This window comes from Rissa tridactyla, chromosome 19 (assembly GCF_028500815.1).
Source record: "Rissa tridactyla isolate bRisTri1 chromosome 19, bRisTri1.patW.cur.20221130, whole genome shotgun sequence".
NCBI lineage: Eukaryota > Metazoa > Chordata > Aves > Charadriiformes > Laridae > Rissa > Rissa tridactyla.
The window spans coordinates 5,959,396-5,986,785 of NC_071484.1; the positions used below are offsets into that span (position 1 = coordinate 5,959,396).

Here is a 27,390-nt window from a genome sequence, read left to right on the forward strand (position 1 = left end):
GGGGCAGCGCCTCGCTCGCAGACGCACTGGCCGCCACCCGCCATGTCGGACAAGATGGCGGCGGCCGCGGCCTCCCCTCAGCCGCAGCCGGGCCCCGGCCCGCCGGCGGCGGAGGCGGAGGGCGGGGGCCCGCGCGGCGGCGGGGCGGACGGGGAGGCGGAGGCGGAGGAGTTCGGGTGCCCGGCGCACTGCTCCGACCTGGCCTGGCGGCAGAACGAGCAGCGCCGCCACGGCCTTTACTGCGACATCACTCTGGCCTTCGGCGGCGGGCGGCCCGGGACGGCCCGCGAGTACCGAGCGCACCGCTCCGTGCTGGCCGCCGCTACCGAGTACTTCACGCCGCTGCTCTCGGGGGGGTTCGCGGAGTCGCGCTCGGGCCGCGTGGAGCTGCAGAAGTGGAACTCGGAGGGCGGCCCCGACCCCGACACGGTGGAGGCCGTCGTCGGCTTCATGTACACCGGCACCATCCGCGTCAGCCCCGGCAACGTCCACGAGGTGCTGGAGATGGCGGACAGGTGAGCGGGGCCCGCGGCCCGGGGGGGCTGGAAGCCACCGGACCGGCGGCAGCTGGGCCCCGACATCACCCCTGTTCGTTTGTTCTGCAGGTTTCTGCTGACCCGGTTAAAAGAGTTCTGTGGAGAGTTTCTGAAGAAGAAACTCAACCTCTCCAACTGTGTTGCGGTGCACAGCTTAGCCCACATGTATTCCTTGAATCAGCTGGCCCTCAAAGCTCAGGATATGATCAGGAGAAACTTCCACAAAGTTATCCAAGATGAGGAGTTCTACACTTTGCCCTTTCACCTCATCCGAGACTGGCTCTCAGACCCGGAGATCACAGTGGACTCTGAAGAAATCCTCTTTGAGACTGTTTTGAAGTGGGTTCAGAAAAAACCTGAGGAAAGAGAGAGGTACTTTGAAGATCTCTTTAAACTGCTTAGATTGTCTCAGATGAAACCCACTTACCTTACTCGCCACGTCAAATCGGAAAGGCTGGTATCGAGTAACGAAGCCTGTGTTAAATTAGTGTCTGAAGCCGTGGAGAGTCATGCCTTGCGGTCTGAGAACTTGCAGTCCGGTAATCTACAACATTCCGCTTGTCCGGTAACGTTGTTGCCGCGTTTTGGACAAAACATGGATGTCATTATGGTGATTGGTGGTGTGTCGGAGGGAGGAGATTACTTAAGTGAGTGCGTAGGGTATTTCATCGATGAAGATAGGTGGGTAAACTTACCGCACATACATAATCATCTTGATGGGCATGCTGTTGCTGTGACAGAATCTTATGTTTATGTGGCTGGCTCCATGGAACCAGGGTTTGCCAAGACGGTAGAAAGGTACAATCCAAACAGGAATATTTGGGAGCAGGTCTCAAATCTAATAACCAGGAAGCATTCTTTTGGCCTTACTGAAGTTAAAGGAAATTTGTACAGTATTGGTGGACATGGCAATTTCAGTCCTGGCTTTAAAGATGTGGCCATTTATAATCCCGAACAAGATAAATGGCTTAACTTGGAGTCAGCACCAAAGATTCTTCGTGATGTCAAAGCTGTTTCTGTTGAAGACCGGTTTGTTTATGTTGCTGCTCGTACCCCGGTTGACAGTGGTAGCGAAGATGGCTTGAGGGCGGTTATTATCAGATACGATGCTGAAACAAGGCAGTGGCAGGATGTGGAGTCTTTGCCGCTCATTGATAACTATTGCTCTTTTCAAATGTCTGTCGCTAACACAAACTTTTACCATACAGCATCGTGCTGCCCCAAGAGTTACCCTATAGATAATGAGGAAGCTAAGGTAAAGATCTCTGGGAGGGCCTCGGATGAGATTCTGGAAAGCTTACCCCCAGAGGTGCTTAGCATTGAAGGAGCAGCTATTTGTTATTATAAAGATGATGTTTTCATCATTGGGGGGTGGAAGAACAGTGATGATATTGACAAGCAATACAGGAAAGAGGCCTATCGTTACTGTGCTGAGAGAAAGCGCTGGATGCTTTTGCCTCCTATGCCTCAGCCTCGCTGCAGAGCAACAGCCTGCCACGTGAGAATTCCCTTCAGGTGCTTGCAGGGAACACAAAGATACCCCATGCCACAAAATTTGATGTGGCAAAAAGATAGAATAAGGCAAATGCAGGAAAGGCAGATGCAGGAAATGCACCGACACTCCCTAAGCTTACGGAGAATGCCACGCTCGCAGATTGAGTGCTAGTTTATGGAGTGACACTCCTCCTGGGGAATCTAGGAAATACTGTGCTAAACCATTTTGTTCGGCTTAATATGTCTTTATAAGACATGAGGGTGTTGATTGGATTTGGTGTGTAAAACCAGCATCTTTTATTTACTGAAAATTAAGAATCAGAAATTGAGGGTGGATGGGAATTGAGAAACTACATGAATCCAATCCAACATTATTTAATGGTGCCCAGGGAAGAACTGTAGCCTGTAACGGGCTGTGAAATATCTCCAGGAACATTAAGTCTGTTATTTTTCTGTTCAGATCTTTGTTTTCAAGGATTTCTGTAGAGTTAGCCTCTAATGGTTCTATTTTGAAAATCAAAGATCTCAATAATTTAGTGGTTACATTTGTGTGTGCTTGAAAGCACCTGTTTTATTTGCACTTACATATTGACATTCCTTTGATTCTCTACTTCTCAGTGACTAAACTTCACATATATTTGGTGTTAGTGTACTTAGCTTTCCCACGTTGGAGGCAAGTGCAATGGTTATAACTATATCTGAAAACAAAAGCACAATCTTTCTTTATAAAATTACTTCAGGATGTTTCTATGTGTATCAAATATTTTGTATCCGTATGGGGTCTAGAAAGGCTGCAGAGTTTGTTTATAAATGGGTAATTGGTAGAACATCAGCCACTTGCTAAAACAGAGAACTTGAGGCAGTAGATTTTTTTTAGGTATATCTGAAGATGCTTTGAGTTTGTCTTTGACAGCTTCATGAGAAACTTGGGTCAGCAATCAGCCTGATAAAAGGAGTGAAAACCAGCAAAGTAGCCACCCACCAACACTGACTACTCATTTCTATCAGTGTGGATTAGTAAGAATGAGATTCTTTCACAGTAACAGATTGGAACCTGAGCTACTTATAGATCCTTTCTCAAATGTTGCCTGCGTTTTAATTCTAATGAAAAAGTGATGAGAAAACCCCTGCGAGCCTGTTTCCGGCCTGTCTTTGACAATCAGTACCCTTTTGCCTTCAGTATTCCTTCCCTGGAAGCTTACAGCAGCTGTGCTGCAGTGCTCCTTAACAAATCGGCACTTGGGTGTTCCTCTCGAAGTGAGGTAGTTGTGTTTCCATAGTCTCTGAATGTTTTAACTTCCCCTCTTACTGTGGCAGTAAGATTAAAGCTGATTTAAATACCTGTTGGCATTTTGAGGTGGTTTTACATAAATCAGTGCCCTGGTTGGCTCTGGTTTGCTTACTGCTGTACTCCCAAGGAACAGAATGTGGAATATTCCCTTTGGAGTATCGCTGCCTCTTAGTTAACTGTCACACTGAACACTCCTCCCTGACCTGAGGAGCTCCAGGATGGTTTTGGTTACTAGCGGATTCAGTGCATCCTTCCTACCTCCTTTTCTTCCCCGTCCTTCCCTTCATTGGAATGTTTCAGGTTTTCACACGCAACCGAACTCAGGATCACAGGGAAGGGAAAGGGAGGAGTAACCAGGGTGTTCCAAACTTGGTGTAGCCAAATGTTGTTGGAGAATCTGTTGACTGTCTTTGGTTCGTATGATGATTTGCTGGTGGTTTTGATGTGGGTAACTTCTTTGCAAAAGAACTTCTAAACAGTTTGGTTTTTTGTTTTGTTTTTTTAATTGTTTAGCTTACTGAGCTGATACTTCTCATTTTCCAATTCAGCAGGCAACCTAGATCATATCTGAAACACCGGGTAAGTCTTTAAACCACATAGTGTGTAAAGGTTTCTCTGATGTGTACATCCCTTAACACTCCACGTTGCAGTTCACTTGCCACTTTTGATATCGATAAGTTGTCTTTGTGTAATAGAATAATCTAGCCTTATTTAAAACAAACACACAGCTTGAAAATCTGACCAGTTTAGTCTCAATTTGCTCATCTGGGGTAACCGTGTTGTATTTTATTCACCCATTGGGTTGTTAGAGCAGATTAAATTGTATGATGCCGGCCTAATGCAAGAGAGGAAATAGGTGAGCTTGTTCAGGTGTAAGCCTGATGTCCAGCGGCGGCTGTTACAAACCAGCCCATGCAGGCCTGTGAGCGAGGGGTTAATCAGTGGAGTGTGGCCCATGAGCTCTTGCAGATTTGGCTGGAGTAGTTTAAGAATTACTGCCCCTACAGCAGGGTTTGTGAATAGAAGTGTGAAAATGCCTCGCAGCTTTAGTACTAAAACCGCTGATATAACTTACATTTGTGGGAGCTGATTTTAAGATACTTTACCAGACTCTGCACAGAAGCAACGGAGAAGAGTTTACATCCTCCATCCCCTGACTTTCCTGTAGGGATTTAACAGGCCCTGTAAAAGCCCTCTTGTAGTCTGTCAACAAAAACGGACCATTTGTAGGGAGAAATAGCAAGATTATTATTTCAGTTGGAATACGAACCAAATAGTTTGATGTGTGGCAGCATGCCACAAAGTTAGATGCAAGAACAAGCTTCTTGCACTCTTGAAGCAAAATTGATACTGCACTCACCATGAGAACTTTTGGCTGATGTAGAAGCTGTATAGTTTACTGAAAACATTCCACTCAAAGACAATGTCAGAACAGCTTAGGTTCTAGAGAGCTAACTTGTGAATGCCAGCCATGATTCTGTATGTGCTGCACGATATCTCTGTTTGCATGGTGAGTGGTGGGCACTGTGACAGCACCGGTTTGCTCTAATGTTTGCTATGCCAATTTTATGATATTTTTACGTAGTTGGGGTTATTTTAGCCTTGACTTGAAGCGGACCAATTGCATTGCACATAGTTTTTAACTGACAAGTGTAACTGTCCGTCGTATCACCTGTAGGTATGCGGAAGAATTGCATTATTGACTCTGGCTGTAATTTAGCCCACAAACCTGCGAATCGCATACCAAATCCCATGTGGCCCTTGACTGCCATAGCTTGCTGGGTGTTTATAAAATGATGCTCTAAACAAAAGCCTGGGAATTTTTTCGGTATGTTTCTAATGGCTCGTTAAGTGTCAGTAAGATCCTGGTATGTATTCAGTTAAGTATTCAGTTAGCGGGTTGACTTTTGGCCTTCCTCATGTGAAGGAACATCAGGTGGAGTTTTTCCTCTCCTGATGACAATCGTACCTCTATACTGGTACTGAACACGTGCCACGGAACGCATGTTTCACGTCCTTGTCTTTCTGCTCATAGTGTTGGTGGAGTAGGACACTTCCTGCCTAGCACTTGGCGGTCATCGTATCAATTCCTAGGTGCCGTATGTGGACATAATATTTTATAACTACCTGAATACTCTGTTAGTATGCTGGGTTTGTATGTCTTTTTGAGAAGACTTTCTCTTGCACAGAGTAGGATACCACTCCAAAAATGAAGAAAGCATGCCAGCATTTTAGCATGCATTATGAATAACTCTGCCAAGCATTCTGCTATACTAGTTCAATATAATTTTTCTCCATTACAGTAAATGTTAAATCAGAACTATTGGCTCAATTTGTCTGTCATGGAACAGACTGATCGCTGCTGGCAAACTGAGTCACAAAGAATTACAACTTTTTAGGTTCTTTTTAACAGAACCTTGTAAGAGTATGGTGTAACATTTAGTGGGCTTAAACAAGCAAGCTTAAAATAAATGGATTTATTTTCAGTTATGCCCACATTATGTGCAGGTATAAATCCTATCTCTAATTTGACAGCCCTGAGCGGAAGTCTGATCCAACAGGTGCTCCTGGGGATCTAATCTTATTGCTAGTGTGAATGCAAAGTGCGGAACTAATGAGATGTTTGAAGACCATTAAGAATCAGATACTCCTCATAGGTCCATGTCACTGTGGGGCACGGCAGCTGTACCCTCCTGTCGCTAGTAATGTAGACTTCAGCAGATGGCTCGGGGAAGCAGCACTCCTGTACTTCCTTCCAGTGAGGTCAAGTAGTAAGTGTGTAGAGGCCGTTGGAAACAAACCCTACTGTAATGTTCTTTCCCTTCAGTACACTGTACTAAAGTTTATTGTAATAAGTGAATGAATGAATGAAAATAAACCTTTTATTTCTCTAGCATTCTGGTGTCCCTTTGGTTTTTGAAGTTGCTACGTAGGCTGTGGCTGATGTGCACGTTTTGTGGTGCCATAGAATGCAAGTTTTCAGCGGTAGTGATTCTTTAGGCCTGTATCAATTGTGGTTGGGTTTTTTTTGAATAAGTGACTACATTCACTTCCTGCTCAAAAGAGTTTATTACCTGAGTGGAGCTGTTTATACAGGCAGGCTACTTGTTGAAGAAATGACCCCGACTTCCCTTGAAGATGTGTCCACGTAGTAGTCTCGTCTGGCCACGTACTCCCTGATGTTCGCTAGAGCTGGCACCACACAGCAGCTCAGAGCGCTGCGGTTGATGCTCATGTCCTCAATATCGTACCACGCGTCAGCGTTTTCATCATAACACTCCACGTGGGAAACAGTAGTAAAGCCGTTAAAGCCACCAGCCACAACCAAAAGGTCATCCACCACCTCAATGCCAAAGTTGCTGCGAGGACTGAACATGTTGGGGATGTTGCGCCATGTGTTGGCAAGGGGGTTGTAAGCTTCCGCGCTGCGAAGGCGGTTGACTCCATCGAATCCCCCGACCTGGGAATGCCAAAGGTACAGAGTTGAAATGAGCCTTCCCTCACCGAAACCGTTGTGCGCACAAGTCGGATGGTGCCTGGTTGTAAGTCATGTCTTTGCTGCAGCTGCTTAACAATTATCCACATGTTTTCCAAAACCTAAACTGTGCAGGTGATAATATCCTCGGGAGGAAAAGCGACCGTCCTGGCTCTCACTTTCTTCCCTAAATCTCCCTTAGAAGCAAATGGCCAGGCTGCAAATCTAGGAAATGCCGATGAGGCAAAAGAAGGAGTGCAGGTGCTGGGCGGTGTTAGGGCAGAGGTGCCGCTGCTGCCTTACCGCATACACTTGGTTTCCGTACGCAATCACTCCTACTCCACTCCTCCTGCTGTTCATCGGGGCGATCAGGGTCCATTGGTGCGTGGTGGCGTTGTACGCTTCGGCTGTGATCAGGCATTCGGTTCCGTTGAACCCTCCACAGATATACACCTGTTGGCAGGAGGGAAAGTGGGTGAGCAGGGCAGAGAGACCCTCGGGGGAGGAGACATCGAGGAGAAAATGAATGGTCTGGCTGGGTTTTGGGGGGAGTTGTTTGTTTGTTTGGGATTTTTGCGGGGTATTTTTTTACCACTTTTCTCTTTAGATGACAAACTGGGAGCGGTAGCTGTGTTTCTCCCTGGCTGAGCTCCATGGGAGTCCCTGCCCGGGTCCATGCCACAGGACAGGACAGGCGCTCGCTCGCTGTGTGATGCTGCGTTTGGTTCCTTGTCCTTCTCCCCACACTCCAACCTTAACTGCGTTCCATTTACCTTTTCGTGCAGCGTGGTCGCACTTGCGTCACTTCTCCTCTCGTGCATGGGGGCAATGAGCGTCCACTGGTTTGTCTCGGGCTGGTACCGTTCCGCTGTGTTAAGGCGCGTCTGTCCGTCAAAACCCCCCATGGCGTAGAGGAAGTCGTTGAGAACGGCGACGCTGACGTAGCAGCGCCGCGAGTGCATGGGGGCAACCTGCTGCCACGTTTTGCTCAGCGGGTCGAACCGCTTGACGCTGCTGAAGTAATCCATGCTGTCAAATCCCCCGACGACGTAGACAAAGCCGTTAAAATAAGCAGTGCCGTGATAGGCAAGGGGGCTTTCCTGCTCGCACGTGACGTTCACCCACTGGTCTGCCCGGGAATCGTAGGTCTCGATGGCGTTGGTTGGGCTCCCCCCGCTCCAGCCTCCGACAGCAAACAGGACGGCGCAGGGCAGGCGCGGACGGGTGAGCAGGTGGGTGAAATCAGAAAAGGATTGGCCATACATATCAAGGTTGTACATTTCCGTCAGGGCTTTTATGATGAGAGCTTTGCATTCCTCGTTGTCCTGCACGTACTGGTGTGTTTTGACATTGTTCATGAAATAATCTGCGTGCATCAGTGCCAGTCTCACCTGACAAATGCAAAAAGGAGGTTAGAATATTAATGCGGGTGCTTTAGACCCTGGTACCCGTTGTGGAAGGCTCCGATGCTGAGCGGCTTTGCCTTCAGGCTCCAGTGTGGTCCAAAGCTCAGTAGAGGACCCGGGGGCTGGGCCAGCACCCACCTTGCCCAGCAGGACTGCAATGTGCTGCCTGCGGTCCTGCGGGGCGTGATCAATCCACTTCAGAATGGCCTCGAACACAGTTTCTTCTTGTCTCACATTGAGCTCATCCTTCTCCAGGATGTGGGTGAACTCCTCAATGGAGAGGTCTAGAAACTCCGTAGAAAGCCTGGTCACCTCCTCAAAGTGATGGAGGATGAACACGCGGGCTGCTTCTCGCAGTTCGGGGCAGTAGCAATAGTCTGAGAGTCTGTAGATGCCAACGCAATTTTCTGAGCACATCTGGGAATATAAGAACTCGCAGCAGAGTCTCACGATGCCCATGACGTTGAACTGGTCAGCTGCGGTCAACAAACTTTGAACGTTGTCAGCTGTGACTGGTACTGTCCTGATGTAGGCGTACTCAATGATGAGGCGCATCATTTCAGGTGAGGTGCCCTCGATCTTATAGACTCTCCTCTCTGTGTCGCTCCAGTTGCTGGCAAACAAAGCCCTGAAAAAACCATGCCGTGCTGGGGGGAGAGCAGCTTTGCTGCACTAAACCCTGACCCCGTTGTCCCCCAAGCCCCCTACCCCATGCCCCGAGTTGGGCAGTTGCAGCAGCCCTGCTGGGAGGCCGTGGAGTTTATTAATTCGTGTTTTACGAGCTGGTTATTTTAGAAAGGAGTCACAGCCCCTGGCTGTGGACAGAGTGCCACAGGGCGAGTGGCCACCCTGCTTCAACAAGGACAGCAGAGTGGTGGTGTGCGGGGCAGGAAAAGCTCACGGACGAGCCCGGCTGGCCACGCTCCAGCCCCGCACCGCATCTGGGGCTTCGCCAGACACCGCTTCCAGCGCTGCTCTTCCATCCCAGGTTGTGAATGAGTCCTGGTGCCCCGGCAGGTACCGGGACTATGGGGAGCTGCTGGAGGGGAGTTGTAGTGCCAAGGGAGGCACTGGAGATGCACTAAGGCAGCGTGACACAGCCTGGGGAATCCTGCTTGTCCCCATGCCCTCTTGTTTCAAACACCCACCTGAAATAGTGGCTGCAGCTGCAGAGGATGTTCTTGTGGGCATTGAATTCCACACCGTCCACGCTGATGGTCACGTCGCAGAGTTTCCCTTCCAGGCGAAGCTCATTGAAGACGGCACAAGCCATAGCGCTCATCTTCCTCTCCATGATGGAGGATGAATACCCGGGAGGAGCCGAGCCGTCGCACGCGTCAAGGCCCAAGGCAGTGGAAGGTGCTTCTCCCTGAGGTGCCCCAGGGCTTTGCCCTTGCTCTCCACCATCGTCTTGGAAACTCTGCCTGTCTGGTGGTTCTGGAATACAGTCCACAGTGACCTCAGAGATGTGGGGGGACCCGGGGGTGGCTGAGAGCCCCTCTGCAGGTGATCGTAGAATCATGGAATATGTTGGGTTGGAAAGGACCTCTAAAGGTCATCTAGTCCAACTCCTCCCTGCAGTAAGCAGGGACATCTTCAACTAGATCAGGTTGCAAAGCCTTTGACACTGTGCTGCATGACATCCTGGTCTCCAAGTTGATAAAATATGGGTTTGATGGATGGACAATTCAGTGGATAACGAACTGGCTTGACGGCCGCACCTGAAGAGTGGCTGTCAATCTGTCCGTGTCCAAGTGGAGGCCAGTGACAAGTGGAGTCCCTCAAGGATCAGTACTGGGACCGGTCTTGTTTAACATCGTCAGCGATGTGGACAGTGGCATAGAGTGCACCCTCAGCAAGTTTGCCGACAACACCAAGCTGTGTGGGGTGGCTGACACACTGGAGGGAAGGGATGCCATCCAGAGGGACCTTGACAGGCTGGAGAGGTGGGCCCATGCCAGCCTCATGGAGTTCAACAAGACCAAGTGCAGGGTCCTCCATCTGGGTCGGGGCAATCTCAAGCACTGATATAGGCCGGGCAGTGACTGGCTTGAGAGCAGCCCTGAAGAAAAGGACTTGGGGGTGCTGGTAGACAAGAGGCTCAACATGAGCCGTCAGCGCACATTTGCAGCCCAGAAAGCCAATCGTGTCCTGGGCTGCATCAAGAAAAGTGTGGCCAGCAGGTCGAGGGAGGTGATTCTCCCTCTCTGCTCCACTCTCGTGAGACCCCACCTGGAGTACTGCATCCAGTTCTGGAGCCCCTACTAAAAGAGAGATATGGACGTGCTGGAGCCTGTCCAGAGAAGGGCCACGAGGATGATCAAAGGGCTGGAGCACCTCTCCTATGAAGACAGACTGAGGGAGTTGGGGTTGTTCAGTCTGGAGAAAAAAAGGCTCCTTAAGGAAAAGAGGAGACCTTATTGTGGCGTACCAGTATCTTAAGGGGGCCTACAAGAAAGCTGATGAGGGACTTTTTAGGATGTCGGGTAATGGTAGGACTAGAGGGAATGGATTAAAACTAGAGAAGGATCGATTCAGATTGGACATTAGTAAGAAGTTCTTCACCATGAGGGTGGTGAGACACTGGAACAGGTTACCCAGAGAGGTGGTGGAAGCCCCGTGGCTGGAATTTTTTAAGGCCAGGCTGGACGGGGCTCTGAGCAGCCTGATCTAGTGGGAGGTGTCCCTCCCCAGGGCAGGGGGGTTGGAACTAGATGATCTTTAAGGTCCCTTCCAGCCCAGACCATTCTGTGATTCCATGCTCAGAGCCTCATCCAGCCTGACCTTGAATGTCTCCAGGGATGGGGCCTCCACCGCCTCTCTGGGCAACCTGGGCCAGTGTCTCACCACCCTCAGTGCAAAGAACTTCTTCCTAAAGAAGGTGGGGTCCTGGTCCTCCCGGCCCCCTCACTCCATGGCTGCCCTCAGCCTTCGTTTCACCACAGCCCAGAGCCCGCTGGCCCCTGCGCCTCCACCTTGGCGGTGGCTGCTCTGAGCAAACCCAGCCTTGTTGTCCCCCTGCAGCTGTTTCATGTTATTTAGCCCGGGTGTAAAGCCCCCCGAAGGCTGGCACCGACGGCTGCCAAAGTGCCCTTGGAGCAGGTCCCACTGGTGGCCATGCTGAGCCACCAATACTCTGTCCCTGCTGGACCAGCTGCGAATTTGGAGGGCTGGGAGGCACCGGCTGGGGCCAAGGAGGGGAGAGCGGGGACACAGGGAGCCCCGTGCTGACTCCTCGCTGCCTTCGCTCATGGCCACCCGCTTTTCCTCTCCACTTCCTCGTGGCTGGCAGTAGCGCGGGTGCCACCGAGCCCCTCTGTGAAATCTCAGCGTGGCCTGGAAAACACTTGGGACTTTTTCATCTTCCCGTCGGTGTGGAGTTGTTTTATGTGAAACGAGTTTTGCGGCGACGCTGGGGAAGGCGCGACAGGAAAAAGACAGCCCTTGCCAGGTACCTTTGTGGGTTTTTTTTTTTTCAACCTCTTTCTCTCTCCTTTCTCTTTCGCCTTCCTGGCTCGGAGCGTGTTGCGGGGGAAACGCAACCGCCAGCGCCGGTACCGGCAGCCGCTTGGGGCGCGGGGCGGAGGCGCAGCCCCGGACGGAGCGCACCGAGGGGTCCCGGGCACCACCGGCAGCTCCGCTCCGGCCCCGGGCATCCCCTGGCACCCCTCGGCTCCGGGCACCCCTGGCACCCCCCCGGTCCCCCTCCGGTCCTGGCACCGCCCCCTCCCTGGCTCCTCCCCGCGGCTGCGCGGCCCCGGCGCGGAGAGGCCCTTCCCGGAGCGGAGCGGAGCGGAGCGGGCGCGATGGTGAGCGCGGGACCGGGACCGGGCGCGGGCGCCGGGCTGGTGCGGGAGCCGGGAGCCGGGACCGGGAGCCTGTGGTGGGGAGCAGCGGGCGGTGGGGGCATAGACTGGGGTACGACTGGTCCCGAGGGAGCCGGGCAGGGGAGCGTGGCCCTCGCGGGGAAGATGGGGAGCTGGAGAAGCCACCGGGGGCCGGAGGGCATCGGTCCCCCAGGAGCTGCCGAGAATCCCGCGGGCGGCACCGAACGGGGGCGGGGGGGGGGCTCTGCCTGCAGGTGCCTGAGCTGGAGAAAGCCACGGTGCGCATGGAGCAGCCGGAGCGTGTGATGGGGATAATCCGGGCCATCAAGGAGCAGGGGATGAACAAACTGCAGGTACCGTGCAAAGCGTTTGTACAGAGTATTTGGCACTAACCCACCCGTTTGTGTCTCTGGGTTGGAGAGGCATGGATCTGATGGATGGACCTCTCGGTGGATAAGGAGCTGGCTGCATAGTCACACTCAAAGAGTTGTGGTCAAGGGCTCAATGTCCAAGTGGAGACCAGTGATGAGTGGGGTCCCTCAGGGGTTGGTGCTGGGACTGGTGCTGTTTAACATCTTTGTTGGTGTCATGGACAGTGGGAGTGAGTGCACCCTTGGCAAGTTTGGCAACAACACCAAGCTGTGTGTCGCTATCGGCGCCTGGAGGGGAGGGATGCCATCCAGAGGGACCTGGACAGGCTGGAGAGGTGGGCCCATGCCAACCTCATGAAGTTCAACAAGGCCAAGTACAGCAACATGAGCCAGGCCAGCAATGTGTGCTCACAGCCCAGAAAGCCCCACGCACCCTGGGCTGCATCCCCAGCAGCGTGGGCAGCAGGGCGAGGGGGGGGATTCTGCCCCTCTGCTCCGCTCTGGGGAGACCCCCCCTGCAGTGCTGCCTCCAGCTCTGGGGCACCAACAGCAGAAGGACACGGAGCTGTTGGAGCGGGGCCAGAGGAGGCCCCGGAGATGCTGGGAGAGCTGGAGCCCCTCTGCTGGGAGGACAGGCTGAGAGAGCTGGGGGGGTTCAGCCTGGGGAAGAGAAGGCTCCGGGGAGACCTTGGAGCCCCTTCCAGTCCCTAAAGGGGCTCCAGGAAAGCTGGGGAGGGACTTTTTAGCAGGGCCTGTTGTGATGGGACAAGGGGTAATGGCTTTAAACTAAAAGAGGGAAGATTTAGACCAGATCTAAGAAAGAAATGTTTTACGCTGGGGGTGGTGAGCCCCTGGCCCAGGTTGCCCAGGGAGGTGGGAGATGCCCCATCCCTGGAAACATCCCAGGCCAGGTTGGACGGGGCTCTGAGCGACCTGGTCTGGTTGGATGTCCCTGCCCATGGTAGGGTTTTGGACTGGATGGCCTTTAAAGGTCCTTTCCAGCCCAAACTATTCTATGATTCTGCAAGACTGAGACGAGAGGGAGGACCGGGCTATCTTTCTGGTTGAGGCCCAGGCTGGTGGCTCTCCCTGGATGGGCCTTTTTCTTCCCTGTTATGCAAACTATAAATATGAGCCAATCCCCAAACACCCCCCTCCACCCACGGCAACACGTCAGCAGGATTAAGCCATTTGGTGCTGATAAGAGTGCTGGGGTGGGAGGGGTGCTGGCCGTCCCGGATGAAGGCAGCTGGTTCAGGGCTGGTGGCAGCGTCGGGGTTCACCGCCGCTGTGCCCCGCTGTGGGTCTGCACCCCCGCGGGAGACCTGCTGCACAGGGGGGAGCACCCCGGAGGCAGCAGCACCCTTGGAAAGCTGCGGCAAAGGCCGAGCACGCTGGGTCACACGCAGATTTGGTCTTCTCTCGCCTTCCAGGTCATTTCTGACTTCGACATGACGCTGAGCAGGTTTGGGTGCAACGGCAGACGCTGCCCCACTTCGCACAGTGAGTCGAAGCCGTTGTTTTTACTGTTGCTGATTCTGTTTGTCTTCCGTGTTTGTGTTCTGTCTCCACGGCTCCTCTTACCCTCCGCCTCCCTCCTGGGCCAAGCCCAGCCGCCCCGTCCTGTTTGCTCTCGGTGCAGCTCCGGGCCTTGGCCACTTGCAGCCGCGGCTGCCGGCCCCCGGGCACCCCGCAGCCCGCTGCAGAAGCCATCTCCTGCTCTTGCTGCTTCTCCTCGAACACCGTCACCCCGCAGCGTGCCAGCCCTGCGCTGCTCTCTCCCTCCTGACAGCGCATGCAGCGGGTTCGCGGTGGGGGCTGCTGCAGCGAGACCCCGCGGCGAGGCTGTGCTCGGGTCGGTGTGCCCCACACGGCTGGTTTTCGGGCAGAGCTGGCGCTGCAGATGCAGGATAGCTGCCCTTTTCGAAAGCCTTTTTATGTTTCTGGCGTACAACACTGGCGTTCTATCGTCTTTACAGATATCCTTGATAACAGTCGTGTTATCAGCGAGGACGGCAAGAAGAAGGTAGGTGCCATTTTGTAAGGCACTGCTTAGCTCTGTGTTTTGTCCCTGTCACCCATCCTCAGGAGGTCGGACTGGCTCGTGTGACAGCTCTCCAGGCTGTGCCTTCCTGCCGGGACAGAGAGCGGGGCGAGTGTCCAGGCTGCCTTTCAGCCAGTGTCGGTGGAAGGAGAAGTTAAAAAGGGAAATGTGATTTGCATGCTCAGCTGTGGGCATCTTCCGTCTGATAAGGGGCGGAAGGTGTGTGTGTGTGTCTGTACCTGCAGTATCTGAAGCACGTGAGAGCCAGCCAGGCTGCTGGGGGGTTAACGCTTCCTCCGAGCTCTCCGGATTTGCTCGGAGTGCAGTGACTTCAGTGAAACGGTTTTGGTTGGACTTTTCATTAGGAGGCGTGATGCTCTGGAGGAATTTAGAAATGCTTTTTCTTGTTGTTTACAGTCTCTTTAGACATGATGTTCACTCTGTTCTTTTTCCACCTGCACGACGCTCCAGCTGAGAGATCTGCTGCACTATTACTATCCCATTGAGATCGATCCCAACCGGACCCTGGAAGAGAAACGTCCCCTCATGGTGGAGTGGTGAGTGCTTGTCTGTGATGAGCTTGGCCTTGTCCTGGCAACTTCTTGCCCCGAGGGCTACGAGGCACGAGGCTTGAACTCTCTCTAGGCTTGGCGTCGATGCCGGGAAGTTGTAGTTGTTCTTTTCCTGCTGCCCGGGAAGCTCACGCTGATTCCTTTCCCTAGGTGGACCAGGGCCCATGAGCTGCTGTCACAGCAGAAGATCCAGAGGGGTGACATAGCCCAGATCGTCAGGGAGTCGGACGTGATGCTGAGGTACAGGCTCGGGGTTCGCTGTGCCCCGAGGGCTCGGGGGCCCTTTCTCTCCTGCCACTGAGCGAGCAGGTCTCCTTGCTTTCACCCCGCTGCGCGCACAGCCTCCACAGCGCGGCAGACGCAAATCTCCCTTCCTTCCTGGGGCCAAGCTCTAATTGTGAAAGAGCCGAAAGTCAGCGCCGCAACCGCAGCCCGAGCTCGCTCCCTGCATGGCTGACTCCTTCCTGCCCAGAAACCGCTGCCGCCTCCCTCCAGGCTTGGCCGGGAGCAGCCGAGGGGACGGGTGCTGGGCAGAGCCCTCAGCTGCCCCTCGGGAGGGCAAGGGGACAGCGAGCAGCTCCCCCCTTCCAGAAGAGATCTTCTCGCCACTCACTGGAACTGCTGGGCCTTATCCAGGCCCTTGGCTCAGCATCAAATTCCACCCACAGCACAAAACTGTTACGCTAAAACTTGCTGTTAAAGCGCTGGCCTTGGCAGCGCCGGTCCCAAAACTGGCTCAGGGAGCCTTGGTTTGGGTGAGCTGCCAGTCTCAGAGAGGAGACGGTGCCTTCTGTCTGGGTTTTCACGAGCCCAGGTTCTCCTCCTGCGTGGAAATCGCGTCCTGGCGGACTGAGACTGTTTCACGTGTGTCCGATCGTCCTCACAGCCAGTCCGACCTGCCGCAGGTTTCTAACGGATGGTTTCTGAGGGGGCTGGCAGCACCCGCTCTCGTGGGTGCGGGCACCCTGCGCCTTGTGCCCCGGTGAGAAGCTGGATGCGTTCGGGAGATGCTGGGCAAATTCCTCCTGCGCTGCGTGGTCCTGTGCCAGCTCCCCGCTAGGAGGGTCTGGGGTTCTGCCGCCCGCCCCGTGCACGCACAGCGACCGCCACAGAAACGCTGGGGCCGCAGAAATTCTGCGGCCACAAAAACCTCACGCTTTTTTGCAGAGCTCACGCCTGCGTTTCGGTTTGGGAAGTCCCGGGTGGAAATAGGAGCCTCGTAGCTGGGCTGAGAGCGGTGGCAAGCTGGGAGGCGGTAATGCAATACTGTGTAACGGATGCTTCTGCCCCAGGGATGGATTCAATGAATTATTTGATCAGCTGCATAAGCACAACATCCCCCTGTTCATCTTCTCCGCTGGCGTCGGTGACGTCCTTGAAGAGATTATCCGTCAGGCCAACGTCTTCTACTCAAATGTCAACGTGGTGTCCAACTACATGGACTTCGACGATAAGGTGAGTTTCTGCGTCCTGTACGTGCGCTGAGCTTGCGGAGAGGAGAGTTGTTCGCCTGGAATTGAGGGCTGCGATCCGTTTGAGAAACCGCTAGGTTAAAAGCTGCCCATTTCGACACTAGAGGTTGCCCTGCCCACACCGGCAGCTGGCTCAGCCGTGGGCAAGGTGGGCAGGCAGCATGCAGGAACAGCTGAGCATCTGCTGGCGATCTTGGGGACTGACTCCTCGCCTTCCAAACGCGCTTTTCGGTGGCAGAAGGGTGCTGCCGTCTCTGTGTCCAGCGCTGTGTGCTCCGTCCCAGTGCAGGGGAAGGATGGAGTTAACCACAGAGGTCTCTCCTGGTCTGAAGGCCAGATGTCCTTTAAAGCAGCTTGGAAGGCCTTTGTTGATGTGCTAAAGCCTGAAAAGTCCCAGCACGCAGTAGAAAATTGCACATCTCTTACAATGAAGGCCTCTGTTCCCACGGGTGGTGTGTTGGGACAGGCTGTCCTCGGGGGAGCACGGGACAGCGTGACAGTCCTGCCTTCTGCAAGGGCACTGCTCTGCCCTGGGGCTCCCCCGAGTGTGGCTTTCCGTGGCCCCTGGCCGGCTCCAGGGCAGCACAGAGCCCCGACCACGGTCTCCAGGACGTCCATCCTTTGGGTTTGTTCTCACCTTTGGGAAGGGCTTGCCCTGCAACAAGGGGACTCCTGGGGACTGTCTCCAGGTGTTTCCAGGCTCCTCGAGGGTGTCTCCGAGGTGAGACCTGGTGCCCTGTGAGCGTCCCCCCTGTTTGCCTGCTCCAGAAAAGATCCTGAGGCTGCGGCCCGGCGGAGGGATTGCTGCGGGATCAGCTTGTCTGTCCTGTTCGCGCAGGGAATCCTCACGCGTTTCAAGGCACCTCTCATCCACACCTACAACAAGAACAACAGCGTCCTGCAGGGGACGGAGTATTTCCAGCAGCTGAGCGCTAGGACGAGCATCATCTTGCTGGGGGACTCCATGGGTGATCTGACGATGGCAGACGGCGTTCCCAATGTGGAGAACATCCTCAAGATCGGCTTTCTCAACGACAAGGTGGGTGTGAGAAGCAGTTTTCGTGCTTCCCTGCCAGCCTTCCCCAGGTGCGAAGCCTGAGGGGCAGCAGAGAGGGGCAGGCAGCTGCCGGAGTGATTCGGGGCTGCAAGAAATTCCTATGAGCTCCCGTGGGGGGTGCGGAGGGAGCTGGGGGTGTCTGCTGAGCTCCCGGTGCCCCTGGGGCGTTGTCGGGGTGGTTATTGACCCCTCTTTTCGGTAGCGTCAAGAGATGCAAGGGCTGTGGGTGCGGCATCCTTGCTCTCGGCTGCTGGTGCTTACAGCCCTCTCCTCTCCACCCCGTCCCCGCCGCGCCGCAGGTGGAAGAGCGGAGGGAGAAGTACCTGAGCGCTTACGACATTGTCCTGGAGAGCGACGAGACGCTGGATGTGGTCAATGGGATTCTCCGGTACATCCTCGTAGAGACGTGAGCTGGGAAGGCAGCGTCCCGGCTCCGGCCCCTCAGCAAGGCGCCTGGGCAGCAAGTGTCCTTCCCTCGACGAAGCTGGAGCGGATCTTCTGGTACCTGCTGGGCTCCATCCTGGCGCTGGGCACCGTCTCTCGTGTGCCGTGCACATCCCGACCTCGCCACCCCCCCTTCGGTCAGCCCTGCAGCAGGAGCGGGGAGACGGAGGAAGCCTCTCCATTCCCTTTACCCCGCCTCTGCCCAGCTCTGCTCCGTCCCGCTGGGACTCCATCCCCACCACCGCCTGAGGCCACAACAAACCGTTTCATGTTTCGGGTGGAGACGTTCTGCGCTTGCTTCAGCGGCCGAGCGCAGAAATGGAGATCATTTGCCGTGGCTTGAGGACAGGCCCGTTTTAGATGGAAGCTGTTTAATTTTACTATGTTCCTGTCTAAGGAAACAAGTCTCTCTGTCTCTCTCTCTCTCGTCCTGTTTTCTGTGGGCTTCAAAGTGCCGGGGCTGAGCTCCGTCGCCGCCCACCGATGGGCTGCTGTGGCCCCACCAGGCGCAGCATCGCCCGGCCCCGCATCCCCCACAGAAACCCTGCAGCTCCCAGGCCCCCGCGCACCCCCACTACGCTCCCTCGTGCTCGTGCTGTGAAAAAAAAAAAAAAAAAAAAAGGCTTTTTCCCATCATCAGGATAGAACAAGAGGGAATGGCTTCAAGCTGCAGCAGGGTAGATTTAGGCTGGACATTAGGAAAAAATTCTTCATGGAAAGAGTGGTTGGACACTGGAATGGGCTGCCCAGGGAGGTGGCGGAGTCCCCATCCCTGGATGTGTTTAAGGCTCGTTTAGATGTGGTGTTAAGGGATATGGTGTAGGGGAGAACTTTGTAGAGTGGGGTTGATGGTTGGACTCGATGATCCCAAGGGTCTTTTCCAACCTAAATGATTCTATGATTCTGCGATCACTGCAGGCCCACGGAGCGCATCGGAGGCTGCTGCACAAGGCGAGCAGTGAGTCTGTCTGGCAAGGGCTGGGCTGGGGGCTCGGGGCCGCGTGTTTGCAGCCCCGGGGTGCGGACGGGGGAAGGAGAGGCCAATGGCAGCGTTTTGGTTTTTAAGGAATATTCGCAGAATCACAGAATGGTTTGGGTTGGAAGGGACCTTAAAGATCATCTAGTCCCAACCCCCTGCCCTGGGCAGGGACACCTCCCACCAGCCCAGGCTGCTCCAAGCCTCATCCAGCCCGGCCTTGGACACCTCCAGGGATGGGGCAGCCACAGCTTCCCTGGGCAACCTGTTCCAGCGCCTCCCCACTCTCACAGTAAAGAATTTTCTCCTGGTATCCAATCTAAATCTCCCCTCCTTCAGTTTGAGGTCGTTACCCCGTGTCCTACCATTACCCTCCCTGCTCCAGAGTCCCTCCCCATCCTTCCTGGAGCCCCTTTAGGGACTGGAAGGGGCTCCAAGGTCTCCCCGGAGCCTTCTCTTCTCCAGGCTGAACCCCCCCAGCTCTCTCAGCCTGTGTTTAGCTAACCGTGTTTCCATCCTAAACTGCTGGGTTGAAACCTGGGTTCTTATTTCCGTGTTACCTCCGGGAACGTAAGGAGTGAAGCTACGACAGCCCTGATGCAGCCAGGGGCAAATTCAGATCCTTACGTGGGGAACCGCATTCAACGTCCCGTGATGGCGGCCGGAGCCTGCGCTGGTGCAGGGTGAGCTCCGATAACGGCTCTTGGGGGGGCCGTTACTGTCGCGATGTGGCCCAGCACGGGTCGGCAGCTCTGCCCTGCCGCCTTCGGACGGGGCGGTGCTGGCCGGTGACTGCGGGCTGCTGCAGGTCAAGCCCCCGCTGCCCTCCGCGTGACAGACGAGCGAAGGCGCTTCTGAGAGCGCAGGCTCTGTTCTTGCTGAAATAAAAGCGTTGGCTGAAGCTGGGCCCCGGCTGGTTTGTATCCAGCATCGCGGAGCTGCGGATGGAGCCGTTCTCCTCCCCGGAGCTGGCAGCTGCATCTCCGCATCCCAGTCCCGGGTCGTCCCCATTGTTGCCGGAGCCCCCCAGCCCTCCCCGGGCGCTCCGTGTGGGAGCTGAAGCACCGTCCGCCTTTGCTGGAGGATCCCGGGAACGGAGTTTGGGGTTCCCTCTCTCCCAGCCGACCCAGCAGGCGCTGGAGCCTGAAATCCCCCCCGGGCACCGGCTGCCAGGGACGGGCCAGGCTTGTCTCCACGCCACTGCCCGGACACGCAAGAATGTTTCACGGCAAAGTAACCTGACACAAAGGCAAACTCCATGGAAACCAGTAGAAATGATTTATTTGGTGCCAGGTAAGTCATCGTTTGAGGGGTTCGCTCTGACCCTTCGCACTGTTCGGTTCTTGCATTTCTTTTATCTCCTTCGGCAAGACACACCGCGCAAAAGCTTTTAGAGCCGGTGGGAGGTGTTGGAGCCGCGCTGGTCACAACTGGCAAACCTGAGAGCGCCCAGCTCGTTAGCTGCATTTAGGCATCAAAATTAAATTGGGCTGATTTTTCTCGATGACGGAGGGCTGGCGGGGAGGATGCGGATGGGGATGATGCTGCTCCCTGAGGGCCTGGGTGGGAGAGGCTTTCTCTTTGCCTTCTCCCAGCTGACAAGGGGTTTGCCAGGTCCCGTCCCCACTGTCTCGGGGGTCCCAGGCATTCTGGAATGGGGGATCCATGTGGGGCACCTGGGCTGTCGCCCTGGGAACCTGAGGCCCCTCCGGCCTGTCATTGCGGGGAGGACGGCAGCGGGGAGCAGAGGCTGGGCCAGCAGCAGGGACCAGCACGAAAGGCTTCTCTGTTTCTCCTCTCTGAAGAATTTTATATGCGTATATAAAAAAAAACAAAAACAAAAAAAACCAACCCAAACTCTAACCCTAAGCTACAAAATGCTGCGGTAGAAGTGGAGGGAAGCCCCCTCCTGCCTGCCTGCCCCAGGGGGCTGGAGCGGGACCTGCAGTCGCTGGCTGAGGACGAAGGGGCTCGGGGAGGGGACGCCGCTGCCCCGGCCCCTCCGGGGGGAGCTGAGAGCAGGGGGTTGAAGCGGGGTTTTGGCAGCAGCGCGGGGCAGGGCAGGGCTCCAGGATCTCACCCTGGCACCCTCGGTCCCGCTGCACGGCAGAGGTATCGTCTGCAGGGCCGGGGAGCCGCAGCGCACGGGCAGCGGGAGGAAACGCGGGCGCTGCCGTCCCTGGGGGGGACCAAGACTCCCAGGAACGTGGGTGTTTCCCACCTTCTTGCCTGGGTTTATTAGCTGGGGGGTGGCGAGTTTTCCTGCTCAGGAGGAACACATCAAAAAAAAAAACCTCAGTTAAATAATAGCAGGGGCGGGGGGAAAAAACCAAACAAACCAAACTAGACCCCCCCCCGCAGGGCTGGGGAGGGGCAGGGGCAGGTTCCCAGGGCAGCCGGGGTGGGGGGAAGCCGGCTGTGATGCAGCGGGGACGAGTCCTGTCTCCGGGGGGGAAAGTGAGGTCTGATCCTCAGAGCTCCTCGTGGATCTTCTCCTGGTCCTCATCCGACTTCAGCTTCAGCTCCTCGGAGGTGATCTTCCCGTCCTGGTTGCGGTCCTGGTTCTGGAACATGTCGGCGATGACTTTCTCCGGGTCGGAGCTGGGCATGAGCCGGCCTTTCCCTTCCGCCACCTGGGTCTTGATGAAGGTGGAGAACTGCAGCGGGAGAGGGGAGAGATGCCGCTTTGCTCCGCGCAGCCGGCACCGGGCACGGCTGGGAGCACCGGGGGCAGCAGCCGGGGCGGGGGGACGGGGCAGGGACAAGAGCACGGGCTGCCCTCGGTGTCCCTGCCCCGTCACAGCAGCGACGCTCTGGGCTGGCGTGTTTTTCCTGCACAGCTCTTCAGGCTCCCGAGTGCCGGGGACAGCGGTGCCCTTTGGGTGCTGTACCCCGGGGGGGTCCCCTGCGTCCCCGTTTCCTCCTCCACCCCCTAAGCCCGGGGCCGGCGGCACTCGGGGCCCTCGCTCACCTCGTCGGCGGGGATCTCCCCGTCCTTGTTCAGGTCCATTTGCTCGTAGAGGTTCGCCGGCGGGTCCCCGTGCCAGATGAAGAGGTAGCCCTCGGGAACCCCCTCCTCCATGGAGATCAGCTCCACCTCGAAGCGCAGCACGGCGCTGCCGGGCACCCCCCGGGCTGTAAACGCAAGCGAAGGTGCTGCGGCACGGGGGGAGCCTGGCGAAACGCTGGCCCCTGATGGGGAAAAGCCTCCAGGCCCCAGCGGGGGCTTGAAGGAGCCCAGCAGCGGCTCAGCGAGGCAGAACCCCCCGTTTGCCCTGCTCACGCCGCTCCCCTACCTCCGCTCTCCCCATGGCCCAGGTGGGGGGGGATGATGAGCACCCGCCTCTCCCCCGCGCACATGTTGAGGAGGCCACTGTTCAGGCCCTCGATCACCTTGTTGGTCCCCAGAGTCACCTCCTGGGGCTTCTCGTAGTCGTGGCTGCAGGTGGCACAGAGAAGACGGGGCGGCTGAGAAAGCCCCTGGGACCCAGTGGGCAGCTCCGCCTTGCCCCGAAATCCCGCGCCCTCCATCCCGTTGTGCCCCAAAATCCCGCGCCCCCCATCCCGCTATGCACCAAAACCCCGCGCCCTCCATCCCGCCATGCCCTGAATCCCGCGCCCTCCACTCGAACACCCCAAACCCCGCACCCTCCACCCTCCGGCCGATGCTCCGGTGCTGCCCGTTCCAGAGGGCTGATGCTCCCAGCGCGGCTCTGGTGCCTGTGCCCCCCCCCAGCCCTGCCTGGCTCAGCGCCTGCCAGGGTTTGGCCCTGCGAAGGCAAGGTGTTGTGGGGGCAGCCCGCGAGCGAGCACGCACGAGGAGAAGAGCTTGGTGCCGTCCAGCAAGGAGCAGTTGTAGTGGTAGCGGACGAAGTCTCTGTCGCGGGTGGTGACATTGCAGTCCTCGGGCCGGTACACGGTCTCGATCTCCACCGGGTCCGCGGGGTTGTGGAAGTCGATGATGTGGACGTCGAAGATGAGCACGGCTGAGCCGGGAATTTTGTTCCCTGGAAAAGGAGCACGAGGAGAGCGGCTGGGAGCACCACGGGGCCGGTAAAGCCTTTCCCTGCTTTTTCCCATGCCCCGTGGTGTGTCCGTCCCTCCCAGCCCTGCATGCGTTGGCATCAGCCTTTCCCCTGCCCAGACACCCCCTCCCCAGCACCTAGAGCCCTGGGCTGGTGGTAGCCCCCTGGAGCGAGGAGCTGGCCCCGCCTGGCCAGCGCTTTCCCCATGCCAGCGCCGCGGTGTGCCGGTGCGCAGGGCCGGAGCGGGGAATGCCGTAGCCCGGGGCTGCACCGCGCGGGCACGCCGGACCCCGCGGGGCTGCCCGTTACCTGCTCCGTTCTCCCCATAGGCCAGGTGCGGGGGGACAACCACCCGCCGCCTCTCTCCCACGCAGACCCCTTGCAGGCCCTGGTCCATGCCGGGGATGATGTAGCCCTTCCCGATGTAGGTGTTGTAGGTGTGATTGCGGGAGTAGCTGCAGCGAGAGAAGCCCCCGGCGCTGTCATGCGGGAGACCCTGGCCCACCAACCCCCACCCCTGCACCCCAACCCGCACCCCTTCTCCCAGCCTCTGCCCCGCTCCCCCAGGAGCCAAACCTTGCTCCTAGGGATGCAGCAAAGGGGTATTGTTTTTTTTAGCCTATTTCATGCCTGTTACCAGCCTCTCCTTTGCCTTTTCCCCCCGATTCTCCAGCCCCCCCTTGCAGCCGGCTGCTGAGCGCGGGGCAGGAGAGGACATGGGGGGATCTCCCCGCTCGGCCGCTTTCCTCCCCACACCTGGAGTCGAAGAGCGTCCCGTCCATCAGCGTGCCGTTGTAGTGGTAGCGGACAAAGTCCCCGGTCACAGCCCTGCGCTTGCAGGACTCCGGCACCTCCAGGTGCTCCAGGAAGACACCGTCCTTGGGGTTGTGGAAGTCAATCAGCAGCACGCTGAACACCAGCGAGGCCTGCGGTGGGATCACGGTCCCTGGGGAGGGGACACGGGTGAGCCCGGACGAGGGTCCTGATGCACACACAGAGCGTGGGGCTCTGCGCAGAGCGGGGAGGGAGGGGACCGGGCACGAGGGGGTGATGCCCAACTCACCATAGCCCTTCTCCCCGTAGGCGAGGAACGGGGGGATGATGATGCTCCTCTTCTCCCCGGCACACATGCCCAGCAGCCCCTGGTCCATGCCCTTGATCAGCCAGCCGGTGCCCACGTAGGTGTCGTAGGTGCTGTCTTTGCTGTAGCTGGTGGGGAGGAACGAGGTGGGGGGTGGCTGCGGGCCATGCCAGCTCCCCCAGCCTGGCAGTGCCACGCGGGACACTGGTTTGGGGGTCACAGAACTGCACCAGCCCTGCTGGCGTGCAGGGAAGGAGAGCGCAAGGGGGTCTGCTCTGACTGGGGTGCAGCGTGGGCCCCCACGTCCTGCCCCAGGCCACTGTCCCCGCCATCCCGGGTGCCCCCAGCCCCGAGGCGGGGGTGCATCCCAGCCCCGGTGCCCCGTACCTGGAGTCGAAGGGGGTGCCGTCCAGCAGCGTGCCGTTGTAGTGGTACCGCACAAAGTCCGAGTTCTCCACCGTGCGGTTGCAGTGCTCGGGTTTGGAGAGGGTGGTGATCTGCAGCTTGTCGTTCTTGTTCCAGATGTCCAGCATGACAACGTCGAAGTACAAGGTGGCATCTGGGGGGATCAGCCCCGCTAAAGGGGCGGCAGCAGGGACAGAGCACCTTAGAGGGGAGCAGCGCCAAGCCCGGGCAAGCCAAGGGCTGTCCCCTAACGCCCCCCCCACCCCTGCCGAGCTCACAGCTGCCTGGGGCTGCTGGCCACACGTGCCAGCCCTCGGGAAAGCAGCAAGACCCTTCGTTCCCGGGGAAGCCCTGTTTAGGCACCACTTGCCCTGGCCACCCTTCACCAGCCCCTGCCAGCTGGGCACCGCAGCACTGTCCCCACTGACGCCGGCCCCGGGGGGTTTGCTCCCTCCGTCCCCCCGCCGTCCCACAGCCCCTTACCCACGCCGATGCTGCCGTAGCCCAGGTGTGGTGGCACGATGAGGTGACGCCGCTCGTTCACGCACATGCCCTGCAGCCCCCGGTCCATGCCGGTGATCAGCCGCCCGACGCCCACCACGCCGGCTACCGTGGCCCCTCGGTCGTAGCTGGGGCGAAGGGACAGAGTCGTCAGCGACGCGCGGGCAAAGGGCGAAGCCCCCAAAGCCGCTGGCACTGGGGGTGCTCAGTGCCAGCACCGAGGGGTCAGGGCTGATCCAGAGCCAAACCATGAGCACCGAGGGACGGCGCGCGGCTCCCAGGTGCCTGCTGCCACCCGGGGGACGGGGCTGCCCCCTCCCCAGGGTGCGGGGAACCCACCGCAGCCAGCGGGTCCCTGTGCTGCAGGCAGAGCCCCCAGCCCACCCCCACAGCAAACAGACATTGATCCTGATGGGATCAATCCTGCGCTGCCCGGGGGGGAGCTGCATCCCATGGCACCGGTCAGGGCTCCGGCCTGACCCTGCACGCCCCACACCCTCGGACGCAGGGCAACGCGGATCGGGCCCTCTGGGTGACCCTTTCAGTTGGGACCAAACCCACCAACGCCCTCCCCGGATTTCACCCGGCGACCCGGGCTGGAGGCCGGCAGCTCCCGGCCTTTCTGCTGCTTCCAAATCATTTCGCGTATGGCACATTTGGAGCTTTATGCAGCGAGGAGGAAAGAAGACGTCCCAGGCCTCGTTTGTAAACTGCAAATCTGTTTTTTATTTCTAAATCACTCCACGAAGGAACTGGGGCCTTTTCAGATAAATTGAAATCCTTCATCCCCTGTAACGCGCAGCTGACGCTTTTTCCCGGCAGTACGCTGCAGGGACAAGGTTTTATTTTAGCAGCGGATGTCCCCGGGCTGCCATCGTGTCCGGGGTGCGCAGCGGCAGCGCGCGCCTCAGGTACTTTCTCCCCCCAGTTCACTCTCGCAAGAAAGACAAGACATATTTAACCAGAGCAGAATCCCTTTGCTTTCCAGGGCTCTGAAAAAAAATGCCCGTCTGGAAAGTTTTTGTTCCTGTCGTGGGGCTGGGGCTGAGCTCCAGCACATCCCGGTTTGTTTCTGTTCTTTCGCTGCGTCCCCGATTCTCCCCTGCTCACGGTGCTGCAAATCAGGGACCGCACCAACGTACACACTGATTTACCGCCGGCGTGAGCGGAGCAGGATCGACGCACGGGCCGAGGAAATCCAAGACCAGCGAAAGCGAAGCCTCTTAGGTAATGAACGGGCTTCGCCGCTGCCACGTTTCAAAGTGCTGGAAGAGTTTTCCCTGCCTGTGCAGCGCATGCAGATACACGTTCCTGAGTGCAGTGTCTCAGCGAGGGCCAAATCCTGCCCATGCCCAAGACGGGCTCCCCCGTGGCACCCCGCAGCCGAGGGCTCTGCAGGCTCCTGGCCCAGGCGGGGGGCTGCAGCCCGGGCCGGGGGGGGCTGCGCTTGGGGACACGCTTGGCGACAGGCATACGGGGGTCCCCGGGCTCCCCATCCTCCCCCAGCGCCTGCCAAAAGCCCCACTTTGGGGTCAAAGCTGGGGGGCCCGGGGCCGGCCCGAGCAGGCAGCTGCCCGCTCCTCGCCCTGCTGCCTGCTGGCCCCGGGGGGTGCGTCGGGGCGACGGGGGAGCTGGGGATGGGGGACATGCAGGGACCCCCCCCGCAGCACAGGGCCGGGGCCGCATGCAGTCGGGAAAGAGCCGAGGGCGATACCTGGAGTCAAACTTTTTGCCATCTTTAAAGGTGCCATTGTAGTGGTAGCGAATGAAATCCCCCATCTGGACCTCCCGCAGGCAGATTTTGGGGATATAGTATCTGTCTATCACCACGTCTTCCAGGGGGCCGGGGTCGCCCAGCGCCGGGGCCGCCGGGACGCCGAGGAGGAGGAGGAGGAGGATGAGGATGGTGCTGCCCGGGGCCATGGCGCTGGGAGCCTGCGGCGGAGCGGAGCGGAGCGACGGGACGGGGCGGGACGGGACGGGGCGGGGGGGGAGGCGGAGAGGCGGGGCCGCCCCCACCGCCCCTTCCCGGGGCCGCCCTCCCGGCCCGGGCCCGGCCCCGCCGCCGCTGGAATTTCTGTACACGTGGAGCCCGGCCGGGCCTCGCCGGCCCCGCGGACGCCCGGGTCGCCCCGCGGCATCGCCGGGCCGGGTCCCCCGGGGGGCGGAGGGGGCGGGCGGGCAGCCGGGGCCGCGCGGCGGGGCGTTGGCTGGGCCTGGGGGCTTTTGGTATTTTTTTTTTTTTTTTTTTTTTTTAATTTCCCCTTTTCCGGGCAGGCCTTCTGCGGGGGAAGACGCCGGGAGAGCGATTTGGGAGCTTTGGGAAGGCGGTTTGTGCGGCCCGAGGGCCCATCCCGGCCCCGCTCGCCGGGTCCTAGCGCTGCTGCCGTCGCTTCCCCCGGCTCGGGGTGCA

The 27,390-nt window shown here is 57.6% G+C and overlaps 4 protein-coding genes across 6 annotated transcripts; 2 read left to right on the top strand and 2 right to left on the bottom strand.

The window, feature by feature from the left end:
* The first annotated feature begins 27 nt into the window (after positions 1 to 27).
* On the top strand, positions 28 to 6,217 carry KLHL11 (kelch like family member 11). 2 transcript variants are annotated; one of them, XR_008469849.1, is made up of 3 exons: positions 28 to 515; positions 606 to 3,900; positions 5,979 to 6,217. XR_008469849.1 is itself a non-coding variant. In XM_054224236.1 (2 exons), the coding sequence occupies exons 1-2, from the start codon at positions 43 to 45 to the stop codon at positions 2,200 to 2,202; spliced, it is 2,070 nt and encodes a 689-aa protein (XP_054080211.1). In that variant the 5' UTR covers positions 28 to 42; the 3' UTR covers positions 2,203 to 6,217. The 2 variants fall into 2 exon arrangements, 1 of the variants encoding a protein (XP_054080211.1); XM_054224236.1 differs by having other exon boundaries at positions 606 to 6,217.
* Positions 6,218 to 6,409: 192 nt separating this feature from the next.
* On the bottom strand, positions 6,410 to 8,775 carry KLHL10 (kelch like family member 10). The gene is made up of 4 exons (XM_054224245.1): positions 8,341 to 8,775; positions 7,570 to 8,187; positions 7,100 to 7,249; positions 6,410 to 6,781 (listed from the first exon to the last, which is right to left on the bottom strand). The coding sequence occupies exons 1-4, from the start codon at positions 8,758 to 8,760 to the stop codon at positions 6,410 to 6,412; spliced, it is 1,560 nt and encodes a 519-aa protein (XP_054080220.1). The 5' UTR covers positions 8,761 to 8,775.
* Positions 8,776 to 11,860: 3,085 nt separating this feature from the next.
* On the top strand, positions 11,861 to 18,404 carry NT5C3B (5'-nucleotidase, cytosolic IIIB). 2 transcript variants are annotated; one of them, XM_054224244.1, is made up of 9 exons: positions 11,861 to 12,011; positions 12,284 to 12,382; positions 13,834 to 13,903; positions 14,380 to 14,426; positions 14,916 to 15,001; positions 15,167 to 15,256; positions 16,309 to 16,471; positions 17,327 to 17,527; positions 17,845 to 18,404. In XM_054224244.1, exons 1-9 carry the CDS (start codon positions 12,009 to 12,011, stop codon positions 17,953 to 17,955), a joined length of 870 nt encoding a protein of 289 aa, XP_054080219.1. In that variant the 5' UTR covers positions 11,861 to 12,008; the 3' UTR covers positions 17,956 to 18,404. The 2 variants fall into 2 exon arrangements, with proteins under 2 accessions (XP_054080219.1, XP_054080218.1); XM_054224243.1 differs by lacking the exons at positions 11,861 to 12,011; positions 12,284 to 12,382 and having other exon boundaries at positions 12,409 to 13,903.
* Positions 18,405 to 20,234: 1,830 nt separating this feature from the next.
* Positions 20,235 to 26,946, bottom strand: FKBP10 (FKBP prolyl isomerase 10). Its single transcript, XM_054224237.1, has 10 exons — positions 26,692 to 26,946; positions 24,960 to 25,105; positions 24,459 to 24,648; positions 24,054 to 24,199; positions 23,747 to 23,936; positions 23,300 to 23,445; positions 22,783 to 22,972; positions 22,262 to 22,404; positions 21,937 to 22,100; positions 20,235 to 21,622 (listed from the first exon to the last, which is right to left on the bottom strand). Exons 1-10 carry the CDS (start codon positions 26,898 to 26,900, stop codon positions 21,437 to 21,439), a joined length of 1,710 nt encoding a protein of 569 aa, XP_054080212.1. The 5' UTR covers positions 26,901 to 26,946; the 3' UTR covers positions 20,235 to 21,436.
* Between the last annotated feature and the right edge of the window lie 444 nt (positions 26,947 to 27,390).